General features: G+C 43.6%; 1 protein-coding gene across 10 annotated transcripts in view; it reads right to left on the minus strand.

Annotated features, from left to right (window-relative positions):
* DOCK10 (dedicator of cytokinesis 10) overlaps window positions 1–6,745 on the minus strand; it is a 161,447-nt gene extending 154,702 nt beyond the window's left edge. For all 10 annotated transcript variants that reach the window (XM_074591139.1, XM_074591140.1, XM_074591137.1 and 7 more), the window contains exon 1: window positions 6,611–6,745. In XM_074591139.1, the coding sequence (XP_074447240.1) occupies window positions 6,611–6,730 (120 nt within the window). In that variant the 5' untranslated portion in view covers window positions 6,731–6,745. The remainder of the gene's footprint in view (window positions 1–6,610) is intronic.
* Between the last annotated feature and the right edge of the window lie 6,350 nt (window positions 6,746–13,095).

Raw genomic sequence — 13,095 nt, forward strand, 5'->3', positions numbered from 1 at the left:
TCTCAGTTTTCTTACATTTTACAGGAGAAGGAAAAAATGTCAGCAATCAGAATAGCGGGGCAGACTATGAAACAGTCTTAACAGCCAGGCAAATTATTCAGCCATATGGGGCAGGACAGCCCATGATGGGGATGAACTCAGAGGCAATCATTCTAAGGCTCTTACTGTACGTTTATTGCATGATCTTGGGCAGTTAGCGCCAGGTGTTTTGTTTGTTTTGTTGGGTTTTTTTTAATCAAGAAAAACAGAGATAAAGTTGGCATTTGCTAATGTAAGAATACACAGTTGGTATAAAACAGACAACAAATATAATCTAGCTTCAGAAAATTAGTGTTAAATTCTGTGAAATGCAGGCAATCCTAAACTGGAAACATTACACACACTGCAAGTAAGTCTTTGTTATTTGTGTAATAACCCCATCTGTGTCACTATTTCATAGCCTTTTGACCTTGTGCTAGAAAAGTTACAAACATGTTTTGACTTCTGGTAGTGACACAGGCACTGCAGAACTGCCTGTTACAAACCACAACAATATTAACCCTCCTCTCTGCACAACTGTCCTCTGAAGCCAACACAAGGTTTAATTTTCCGAAGCCAATGCAAGACTTAATTTTCCAGATTCTCCTTCTCTTTTCTACTGCTATTCGTTTTCTCCCTCCCCAGACCCCTTATTTAACCTTGTAAGTAAGGGAAAAAAAGTTAATGCAGCTTCTATAAACTGAGAGCATTCTGAGTTACTCAAGCTGACTCACTTCCCATGAATTTAAAACAAAGCGTTAGTCAAGCGACAGATTCAAGACAACAGTAAAAACTCTGCATTTAAATCCCAGAGCCTAGGTCTCCCTACCTACTAACTGACTGCCTAGGGTTCCACATGAAGGCTTTATTTGCACGAGTTATTCACCAACCTGATGAATCTTTCTTGCGGCTCTCTTCATTTCTTTCCTTCGTTTTACCGTCTTCTTCAGCCTCTCTTTTCCCACAAAATCTTTTCTCTTTTCCCCCATTTTCTCCAATGCTTTTAACTTCTTTCTATTTTCTTCCCTTCTCTGTCTCCACCCTCTCTGAGGCCCTCTTCCCTTATCTCCCTTTCCTCATTTCGGCATCAATTTAATCCCCGGTGCGGGTCTCAGATGAAGTTCCTAGAATTGCTCAGGAGAAGACTTTGGCCCTTTTGTCCGCCTGCAGAGGAGGGAGCCCAGCAGCTAGAGAATGTGCAAGCAGTGCATTCCTGCTGTGCCCTTTGCTTGGCTTGCCCTTACATCTGGGCTCCAGCAGCCAGCTGAGAACCATCAGATCCTTCTCAGGGCGACACCACTGCAAGCTGCTGTGCGATAGATACCCCAACTAAAGAACAGCTACAAAATTAATTGTCACACACTCCAAAACAGAACAAAACAAAAAGCTAAGACAGGAAACTACTTGCAAATAATGTGTGCCTTGTCTTTGAACCGGTAAGGGATGTTGCACAGGATATTAATTAAAGATAAATTTTGGAACACAGGTTCATGAGCAAGGTTCACAGGTAAAATACAAATATAAACTCGTTTAATACTTCAGTATTGCACTGCATTCACAGAAAGTTGCTAACATCCTCAATATGCCTGACAAGTTGTCCACCCTGGGCAAACCACAACTTATCTCAAATGCAAAGGCTCGCAAAAGCAGAATCTTCACTGGCTCTAGACTGCAGATAACATTCTCTTATGCCTGTGCCATGAACAAACTCTGTCTCTCCTCAACCAGCAAAATGGGATGAGGCTTTCACTCTATGCGCCTGCTTTTAAGATTACCTCACCAGGCTATCACCTTGGCCTTAACCAAAAAAACACAAAAATAAGAAAGAGCCAATCCATTAAGAATTCTGCAGGGAAACAGACAAAAATCTAGTGATTGGCCTGTGAAGACTGTGCATCTACATGTATGTACAACCACACAGAGTCTATTTTGTATACAGCACCATGGTATATTCACTGTCCGCATAAATGCTGTACTTTGGTTCACCCTGGACAAACCGTAGACATCAGAATATCCCCAGAAGAAAGGAGCCTTTCACAGTCCAATTTGTGTCTTTGGAATAGCTCAGTTAACGCTGTACCTTCTCAACAGACAAAGTTTTCAATGTCGTTTCATTCACTGGCCTGATTCTCAACGTGGAAGTCCACTTGAAGCATGGCCATGTAACAAGAAAAGGCCGTACAACATGATCCTGCAGTATAAGCAGTCAACGCTCTGTTATAATTATCCAGAGCACCAAGGCAGTGAGTGAGTGCTCTCTGTCAGGCTGTGAACAATATACATTACTCTTCTTGAGAGACTACAATACACCACTGGAGTCACAAAAACCCCCCACCAACAGTTTATTACGTACCCAAAACTAGAAATATACAACTACAATACAAATAGTTTATTATTTGCAAAGAATATACCACATAAAATATATATTAGAAACAAATGGAATCTGTTCTTTCAGGGAGGAATTACAGCAGTCCCAGGTTAAATAACAAGGAGGAAAAAATTCTGGGGGGAAGAGAAAGCCATGTAATCCAGCCTTCCACTCGAGAGAGACAGCCAGTACGAGGTCATTGGACACCACAACTCTCTGCGCTTGGCTGCAGTGTGATGGAAAGAAACCTCGGCCAAAAAAAAAGACACGTGGAGCAACAACCCAATTCCAGACTGCTGTTAACTTGTTTAAGTATGGAAGAGAGATGAGGAGCAAGACCCCCCGCAGCTCTTTTATAAAAACAGTGTCACAATACTTTATGTAAAGGATGAGTACTGCAGCCAGCAGTACTTAGCCAAATTAATTGGGATCTGGAAATAATAGCATAATGTGAAGTTTAATATTAGCTAAGCAGCTAGCAAGCTGATTTCTAGGAGCGCTGACTGGCCCATCCCTATTTTAAAAACTTCCAGTGAAATATTGCTGCAGCTACAGACACAAATGAAGCAACAGACGTATTAATTTCCCTTTCTTGGGCACAGCTATTTGGCTTTCTTGGGCAGTGGCAGCAAGCTTTCACAAAGCAACTTTCAAACAAGCCTTTTCTATTAGAAGAGACAAAGAATTTCACAACAAAGTTTCAAAATACAATAAATTATTTACCTCTTGGGTGATGCTGATCTATTTCACTGACTAGTTTGGTGAATTGCCTTTTCTACATGAAAGCTTAACTAGGCACTTATGGAAACAACCTGAAGTACTGCCACACCTGATGAAGAGTTGGGTAATTAACATAGAACGTGTTACTTACGCCAAAACACAGCAGCTACTACCCCCTACCAACAAGATACACACATATATTCCACTCTCAACCTCTGTTTCCATTTTCTATCTTCCAAGGCACTACAGAAGTTCCGCTCTTAAACAATACACCACCAAATGATAAACATCCTTATTTCTGCCATCTCTTTTCCTCTGATTACACTGACACTTTTTTCTTTCTACAAACAGAATTTTATGCTGAATACTACCAGCTGTTTTCCCCATATTAAATGAATAAATATGAGCAAAAGGGAAGGTAAAATACACAAAAGAAACAGCAATATATTTGAAGACAGTAAAGAGCTAAAAGACACAACACTCCACTCCACTTTTCTCTAAGACAGTTAATGTCCAATAGGCATTTGATCCCTAGGCTCTTACCAAATTGCTAAGACACGAATGACCCCTACTGCAGGTGCTGTTACAATCCCTGCTGACAGAGACCCAGCTGCAATTCAATCCAGGAGATACGCAAAAGCAGCACCAGGAGGCTTAATTCTTTACACTTTACACTTAATTCTTTACACCTTCACACCTTCCCTGCTTTGTAGCAGCCAGTTATTTGCAGCTGTGCCAACTTTCCAAACACTCCAGTCAGATTTAGCCTAACTGGAATACAAGGTACTGATACAGCCAGAGCAAGATGCGATGAGAACCAATGCACCTCACTGAATACATCAGATTTTTCTCTTCTGCAAGAATATTCACTTCTGGTACAAAAAAAGTCAGTAAAAGTTCAGCTGGAAATTTCAGGTCCAGTGGGGCTTTTCCACAATAGCCTTACCTCAATGGCTGTGCCACCCCAGAGTCCCCCCTGTGCCAGGCACACGGGCCAGAGGAGTTCCCCTGGAAAACCCACCTGCTGGCCCTGGCACTCTGCATTACGGACCCAGAGGCACCGATCGCTGCCCAGCAGAGAACATCGCAGCTCCGCACGGCAGTCCCAAACCTGGCTATGGACAACAAGCAACCCTGGTTATGGCTGCTGAGGCATCTTCCGTCTGTTAGCCAAGACACAATGGTTAATTCTGCTCATTCTTAGTTGATGTAGCTAGAAAAGGTTTAACCTTAAGAGAAAAGCTTTGTACCCTGGCATGAGTCCTCAGCATAAGGTATTTTATAAAAGTTTGCCTTTCAAAGGCAACATTACTGCAACCCAAAAAAGCGTGGTAAAAAGATGGTAACTTCATTAAGTTTCCCAGAGCCGTAGATATTCAACACAGCAAGCAACCCAGACTTCAGAACCATTGTGCCTGCTGGGGAATAAAACCTAACATCTGGAAGTCCCTAAGTGCTCCCACTGAGCAGTATAACTGAAACCAGAATTTGGCCTGGCGTCTCCAAATCTTAAGTTCAGTGTCTTTAAAAGATCATCTTTGCAGATCTGACTGCCTTTGCCTCAGATATCGAATCAAAAGCCCTGATGAAATCCAGCACCAGTATGTTTCATCAGTCAACAGGAAGTCAGACTCACAGAAGTGGCAGACAATTTTTGCTGCCCCACAACTGAAGTCTTGATGTTTTAAAGACAGACTGAGTAAAATATAACTCAAACGCATGAGCAGTAATTAGATACTTACATTCTTAAGTTAGCAGTATGAGATCTGTTAGCAACACCTTAAAAAAACACTCTCCTCAGGAGAACCAGACCATCAAATTCAGATTTCCTTCATCACTCTCATTATCTGGGTTTTTTTGCATTCTTGCAGCAGAGAAAAATACTTCTAATGGAACTTCATTTATAACACTTTAAGATGCAATTAGAGAATACAATAGTTCAGCTGGTACATGGACTTAAATATACTCTTAAGGGACAACTACTCAGCACAGTGTCTGGGCAGAGCCCAAAGCAGCCAAGACAGTTCCTAGAACGTTCCCACCAAAACTTCATCAGCGTAGTGTATCCTGTTTGACAACAGGCCAAGTTCTGATCTCTATGTGCCCAGAGGGCAGGCCAGTGCAAATCTGCCAGCAGTAGTTGTAGAGACACTTGAGGATTTAGCAAGGGCTCATAGCACCTACAACCTTTGTGGGAAGGCCAGAGAAACAAGTAAGCTTCTACCAAGCTTTCACGTCAGAAGCGTGGAAATGCTTTATGAAGACCTTCAAAGCTGACTGCAGAAGCACTGCAAATCTGGTGATGTGAAGAAAACAACTCCCATTTGGTATACAGATAGCCAGGAAGCATGAACTGGCTGCTGCCTCCAGGCAGAGCAGCGGTTTTAGTGCTGCTCTCCACTTCTAGTGGGCAAGGCCCCTCAGAAGACAGGAACGGCCACTAACTTTATGGGAAGAGAGTTGCAGAATTGTTTCCTGTTTTATGCAGAGAGAGACTGTGCACTGCATTTAGGCACTGGCGTGGGGTAAACTTTGATGAGTGAGGACATTTCACTTACAACTTTCCCTCTTTCAGCTTCTTAGTCTACTTTGTGAACTCTATTGCCTAAAAAAACTAGAAGAAAATATTTATCTGAATTATATGATTCACAGTAATGATATGCTTAATCATCTAAGAAGGAGTCATTAATCTCTCATAACGCATTGCTTTAAGTCCAAAGGGATCTTAATATAAAAATGGCTAAGTGACTCATAAATGTCTAGTGATTTGAAAAGGCTAGGGGGCATTTCTCTGTGAAACCTAACAACTTGCCGTCCGTGCCTGTCAGCAAAGTTCTTACATACAATCACGTAAAGGGAAGAGAAAATACTGTGCAAGTAGCATGGTATGAGTTTGCAGCCCGTCTGCACTATTCCACTGTTGGAAAGACTGAAGCCTCATGCAATGGATTTCAGAAGCGAATGCTACTGGGATGACTGGGGTCCGTGTTTCTGTGGCATTTCAGACCCCCTTCCACAGGATTTCCTGTGGAAATCACCAAAAGCACACACGTGTCTCCGTGGTTATGGTCATATACGAGCATATGGGCTGTGAAGTACCTAAAAAATCACGTGACTGAGAAGAACTCGGAGACCGGAGTGCTCGGTCCCGTCCCCCGGCGCACGCCGGGCTGACACCGGCACCGACAGCGAGCTCTTCGTGTTCCGCTTCACCTGCCCGCGCAAAGCTCGTTCGAAAGGAAAAGCGAAGCGGCGAAACTCAAGAGAGGAAGGCAGCCAGGAGAGGGACACCAGCAGCCGTCGGTAGCACTGAAACGGGGAGACGCGGAGGTACCGGCGAGCCGCCCGGGCCGGCCAGCGCTCGCCCAGAGGGACCGTGCGGGCCGGGAGACCCAGCGCCGCGCCTCCCGCTCCGGCCCCCGCCGCGCCCCGGCTCCCCGCCGCGCTTCGCACCTGGGCCGCTGCCCGCCGCGCTCCGCCCGGCGCTGCCCACGCCGCACTCACCCGCAGCTGGAGCCGCCCGCTGGCGGCGGCGGCGGCCGTGGCCGCGCTGTGCCGCAGCTCCGCCGCCTGCCCCGGCCGCAGCAGGCTCCGGGTGAAGCGCCGCGTCCGCTCGCCGGCCATGGGCGCCGGCAGCCCCGCGCTCCGGCCGCCGCTCGCCGCCCGGGCCGAGGCGCCGTCAGGAAGCGGAACTGGGGGTTTCCCTCCCGCTCCCCCCGCGCGGGGGAGGTGTGCGGGGCGGGGGCCGCCCGCCGCCGGAGAGTTGGCAGCCCCTCCCTGGGGGAGCGTCGCGCCCCCGCCGCCCGCGCTGGCCATGTGCGCCGCCGGCCGAGCGACAGCCCCGGGACGGCGCCGCTGGGACGGCCCCGCTCCCGCCCCGGCCGCTCCGGAGCGGCTGCGCGGCGAGGGGGCAAGGGGGGCCCCCGCGGAGGCTGGGGGAGCGGGGCGCAGGGGGGAGCCCCGGGCCGGCCGCCCCTCTTTGCGCGCATGTGGTCAGCGGAAGATGCTCGTCCAGCTGCCGGGCTGGGTTCGACAGAGGAAGCGCTGCTCTTGGTGTTAACCGCTCGCCAAGGTGGGGTTGTCGGCTCACCGGAGGAAGCCGGAGCCTAGCCGGCGGGTTGCATGAGAAATCAACTCTCTGGTCAGCCCCGCCATCCTCGGAGCTGGTGGGATGTATTTGCCAAGCAGCAAGGGCTGATGTGGTCCCTGAACCGAGTGAGGCTGGATGTCTTCCACTCCTTCTGCCAGTTGGCATGGTGGCCCTGTTTCTTCACTATGGAAAACTTCATCGATACAAAGTTAAGTTTAGCCATTTAAGAAGTTACACAATAGTCACAGTTCTTCCCCCTAGCAGAATGAACGTATCTTCTGTTAGTAGGAATACAGCTTTATGCCTTAACACCAAGCTGTAACGTGGAGAATACAGGATTGCTGTGACAGCCGTGTTTGAATTTCTTCACACAAGAATACTTAATTCTCCTCTGTGATGTGGGATTTTCAGAACTCAGTTACACTGTTAGGTGTGGGAAAGAAGGCAACCATGAGCGATCGCACATTTGAGTGCATGGCAATCCCCGCAAGACAAAATGGAAATAAAACCCGAGGAGCTTCAGGTGTAATCCCTGACAAGGCAATGATGTTGCAGGAGCGTGAGGGCAAAGATGAAGCTGCAAAGGTGCTGAGGCACAAAAGCCAACAGGGTCCGTTAACGCCTAGTTAGACTGTTGTATAGGGAATTAAATGTTGCAAGCACTCCTGCCTTACATCCTCACCAAGGAGCATGCTGTCTGCTTTGAGGTAGTTGGCTGTAAGTCACTGCGGTACCAGCGTGCCATGAATTCACTGCAGCCTCTGGGTAGCTCCCAATTCTCTCCTCCAAATTTACTAAAGATACCAAAGGCAGCAATAATAACAGGACATCACAGCCCAGAGTTTAAGTATTCTTCTGCAAGGGAAACATTTCCCAGTAAGGTGAATCATCTGAAGTGCGTTAAGTGCCCCATAATTGGTTTAAAACAATTAAAGATACCAGTCTAGATATTTCTATCATTCAACAGGTGTTATCTTGTAATATCTTGGAGATGATACTTGTTTGAAGCTAAAGCTCAGTAAGGAAGTACTACCGGATTGGAAAAAATTTCTTGATCTTGAGAAATTTGACAGAAAAAGCCCCTGAGAGATGGAAAAAGGAGACTCCACTCACTTTGCAAACAATCCAGATAAGGCTCATTATAGGAAATTGCAGCCTGATGTTGCAAAGAAAGAAAAAAAAGATTAAGTGGACCCAGTGACTCTGAGGAAGCATTCTGCCTCAACACAAAGATGTAACTTACGATAAATGTGACTGCAAGTTGTTGCAGACAAAAAAGAAAACACACATTGCATCTGTGAGAAAGAATAATGAAAATTAACGTTTTCTTCCATTTAGTATGTGCATGTAGATTCTGGAAAGTTATTTAAAGGAAATAATCACCATAATCCAGGTCAGGAACCTGCAGCCTTCCCTGGCTTTGGGCACAGTACTGTTGCTCCTGCTCAGATGTGGTCAGCTCTGCGGGCAGGCAATAACAGCCTGTGTCCCACATTACTTCTCTCTTCACAGCTCTACACCAGCAAGCTGGGGGTTGAGTGAATATGCAGATACTTGTCAGTCAGCAGTTGGCTGCTTAAATCTATTAGTAGACATCAAGAAGTAAAAGAGCCAGCTGTTTCTGCACCACAAACATTTCCAAGCCTGCAGAAAAGCAAGAAATATCCACAAATACTGAAATAATGAGCAAAAAAGGCAGTTGGATTAAATATAACACACTTTTTAATTTTCACCCTCTTAAGTAAACATTCAGTGATGGTCTGGGCAAGGAGCTTTGTCAAAGATGAGCTGGGTCTGCTGCCTCTGAAATTGCCAGTGCAAAGCAGAAGCGTCCAGGATTTTACATGCATATGGTTGTTTACCAAATAATTATTATGCAAAATTATTTTGGTTTGTCTCAGTTCCTCTGTATTTCAGAAGTTTTTTAGTTTTCAGATTTCAGTCAGTTGTTACACAGAGCCACTATACTTTGTACGAATCTTTCCATTTGATCCATAGTGTAGCTCTCCCCCTACTACTAAAAAAAAAAGTCTATATGGTATATCCTGTTAACTCTCCATAAACTGTTAGCTTGAACACAGCTCAGTCTACCAGGGCTATCTGAACTCTTACTGCAGAACCAATCATGTCATAGCACAAAATAATAATAGAAGGAAATGAAAGCATATAAACACAAAATATCTCCTTCGAGAGTCAAATTAAAAACTACAAAAGTAATACTCTTGCAAATGCCTCTAATATCTACATTTATAGGTCCACTTTACTGCAAAGGTTATACTCTGTAAAAACAGGCTTTTAGCTTAAGGGATATTAAGAGAAATAAGTTTCCAGCCCTTCAGCTAGCCTTTCTCTCAGGGACCAGCTGGGGTGTAGCTGCTTGAGTAGAAGCATCGTTGGCATCAGTAGGGCTGTTTCAGCAAGGCAGGTAAGAGGGTCACAGGGTGGCTGTAAATATTTCAAGATTCCTGCTATGGCCTACTCTATGTATGGTTTCTATATAAAATTAACTATTTCTGCTAGATTTGTAAGGATGTAGGCTGATCATTGAAGAGCTACAACTGACTGATCCGAGTGGAACTATTAATATTAATCAATTAACATATGTATGTCTTTAATGAATCAGGACCAAGTAGGTCATTAAGTGTAAACCTCAAACAACAGGCAAACATGTATCCTTTTTAGAAAGACTTACTACTGGAAATCACACTGCTTGTAGAAGACAGGCTTTGTACTTGTTTTACAGGCTCATCAAGGTCACAATATTTTTCCTTAATTAAGGAATACCAGATCCGACCTCATATTTACTTACTCTGATGGGTCAAAATTCTTGTCCTTTTAGAGTGTTAAATATAAGAAGTTCTTGAGAAAAGAACACTGCCGGAGAAAATATTGAAAGGGCACCGTAGTATTCAAGCACACAATTTCAATGAGAACAAAGACGTATACGTATTTAATGGCATCTCTGACCAGGGCACGCAATCAGATAAGTGGCCAGACAAATGAGTATGTCAGGTTGATCTGACCTCATTCATACTTTTGAACTCTAGAGATATACTCCTCCATCACCCTACCCCCAAATTTTATGCTACAAGAAATATTTTTTCACCCAAACCAGTTGCTTTTGGGTAATTTGGCTTTGCCTTGTGAATAGAATGAAGTAAAAATTGTGCATTGAAGTCAGGAGAAAATCCTTCTCCCTCCACTGTATCAAGAGCTGGCAACCCCCTGGGAAAGAAAATAAATGATTCTTATTCCATTGAGGATCATGTATTCTTGCAATAACGCAGCAACCAAAGTCACCTGCTACTTGAAGCTACAGATGCAACGTGACAAATGACCTAAGTCTATCTACAGGTGCCTCATGGGACAGGTGGAACTGCCATTTTAAAGATAAAATGTATTACTATAGAGGTCAAACACAGAAAGCAAAAAAACTAAGGGAAAATTACTTTTATTCACAATTGTACTTGGTGTAAGAGATGTAAAATACGATGTTGCCTTGCAGTTATTTAATGACAGAGGGCACATGTCATTAATGACAGAGGGCACATTCAGCTGTACGGCCTCCAACTTCCCCCTACAGGTGCTATTACGTTAGAACTGCATCTATGGAAGATCTCATATTTACTGGCAGTTTTTATGTGGCAGAATTTCCATGGTCTTTAACTTGTATAATGTTAAATGTAAAGGGGGCACTACCTAATAGTTAAGGCAATAGTCTGGAGACCTGGTCTGATTCCTGTTCTGCAGAATTTATCTTACTCTGACTTTCCTCTGAAAGATGGAAAAAATAGCACTTTGCTACCTCACCATGGATGTAGTTTAAAGGTGTTCAAATGTTTAGTTCACAAGGTCCAAACAAGTAACAAGGCTAGATATGGCTGTAAGTAAATATTTTTAAGAACAAAAGGAATTAATACTAATTTAATGTTAATTATTTTAAACTGTTTATCGGTCTCAGCCAGGTCTGGCGTTTCACTAAAAAGTTTCATCTAAATACTGTATTCCATTTTCTGGTCAGCTGTTAATCACAATCCCATTAATCACTCTCCCCAGTAAAAAGGTTTCAATACTTTCACCTTCCATATGGTTCAAGCGGAAGATCAATATTGTTTACGAGTCATTCAGACGCTATATTAAGAACAGCATTATAAATACCTAGCTAGAACAACAACAAAAAAAAAGTGCTTTCCACTTCAGCTGTGCAAAAGCAAACCCTTGAATTTGCAACAGCTGTATTAGTCTCTTAGGAGAAGATTCACACACGTATTTATGCACCTTTACGGAGCAGAAGCATTACTTCAGTGATTCACAAGACGCTCGTCTTATCCTGTAAGTGCTCCGGCACCCACAGGACTACAGGTGTCTTTAAGTAGAGTGCCGTTCTTAAGTATGCAGAAAATAACAAGTTTGGTGTTTGGATGTTTCACTCTGCAAAGCTGTTACAAGTTCTCAGGCATGGCAGCACTGAGCAGCACGGCCCTTCTAAGGCTCCTTCACGTCCTATCTCTGCCATTCATTAGGTCCCTTTTAGATACTCTCATAAAATTCTAACACGGAAGCTGCAAGGAAAATCATGTTAAATCAATTTCAAGTTTATCTTAATCACTGGATGACTGATGTGTTCTCAATTTCAAAATATTTCTCCATTATCAATTACATTAAATACACATTACTGAGAGACTCTGTTCAGTATGACTGATGCAATTTTGTTCATGATTTAATTGTGACACCAAGTAATTTGTAAATAGACTGAGGTCAGTTGTCATGACAAATGCATATCCGTGTCATATTTTGCATCGGTGAAATTACATCAAATCACACAAATAAAACTATAGGTCAAGCAGGCTTTACCTTTTAAAGTAGAAATTCTACCTGTTCCGTGTAGCACTTGACAAGTGTGCATCATCATAGCTATCACTCTAGTTTGAAAAACAGGCAGAAAAGTTAAATACAAAATAATAGAAGCTTAAGGTAATTCCATGTGATCACAGTCTTCATTTAGGAATATTCAAAACACCTTGAAACCTCTAGTAAGAGCTCCACCTGCACATTTTTCACTGTATTTACAGGTGATACTAAAGGCAAGATTAATTGTCTTCACACTATTAATTCTCACTTTAATGTCCCGTACCTCCGTGGCACAAATTCTTCTTCCACAGTAAGCATATTTTACCATTTGTGGAAGTCAACTAGGTCAAGATCCCGACCTTTCCATTTTTAAATGCTGTTTTTCACGGTACTCTATACAAAGTGTACTTGGCATTGAGGACTGCATTCCAAGAGACTTCTTTTTCTTAACACTCAGTCTGCTTGATTTTTCTACTGCCTGAAATGATTAATAGGATGGGTCTCATGACCTCTAAATTTTATTTTAAAATCTGTTTAGCCTGCTACCTCACTGGTACAAATTCCCAATGGAAATGAACTGGGGTGAGTGCTGAATGCAACCATAATTGAATGGGTAATCCTCTTGGGTAAAAGCTCGACACTTTGCCATCTTTTCCTTTTTACAAGCACAAATCTTTTTTCCTTCATGAAAATGCAGAGCGCATAAACTATAAGGTCTGTGGTATAAAAATAAACAGCAAAACCAGCCAACCTCTCTTCACCTCTGCCAAACCTCTTGGGCATTGCATATACACAACTGCAGTCAACTCCTTTGAAAAGGGAGACAATACCATAATCAAAGAATGAACCAGACAATACAAGTGAGTCAGAAAAGTCAGTATATCGTTCAGCCATTTTAAAAAAGGTGGAAGCAGCTTTCAATAGAGTGTTCAGCCTTCAATACAGGTCCAGTTCAAAGCAGTAGGAAGTAAAGCCTGAGTCTACCATTGCCCACCTCATGTGGTGGTTGTCTGGAGTGCAGAAAGATGCCTATAGCAATGTACTGCTG

Source organism: Larus michahellis, chromosome 6, assembly GCF_964199755.1.
Source record: "Larus michahellis chromosome 6, bLarMic1.1, whole genome shotgun sequence".
Classification (NCBI taxonomy): domain Eukaryota; kingdom Metazoa; phylum Chordata; class Aves; order Charadriiformes; family Laridae; genus Larus; species Larus michahellis.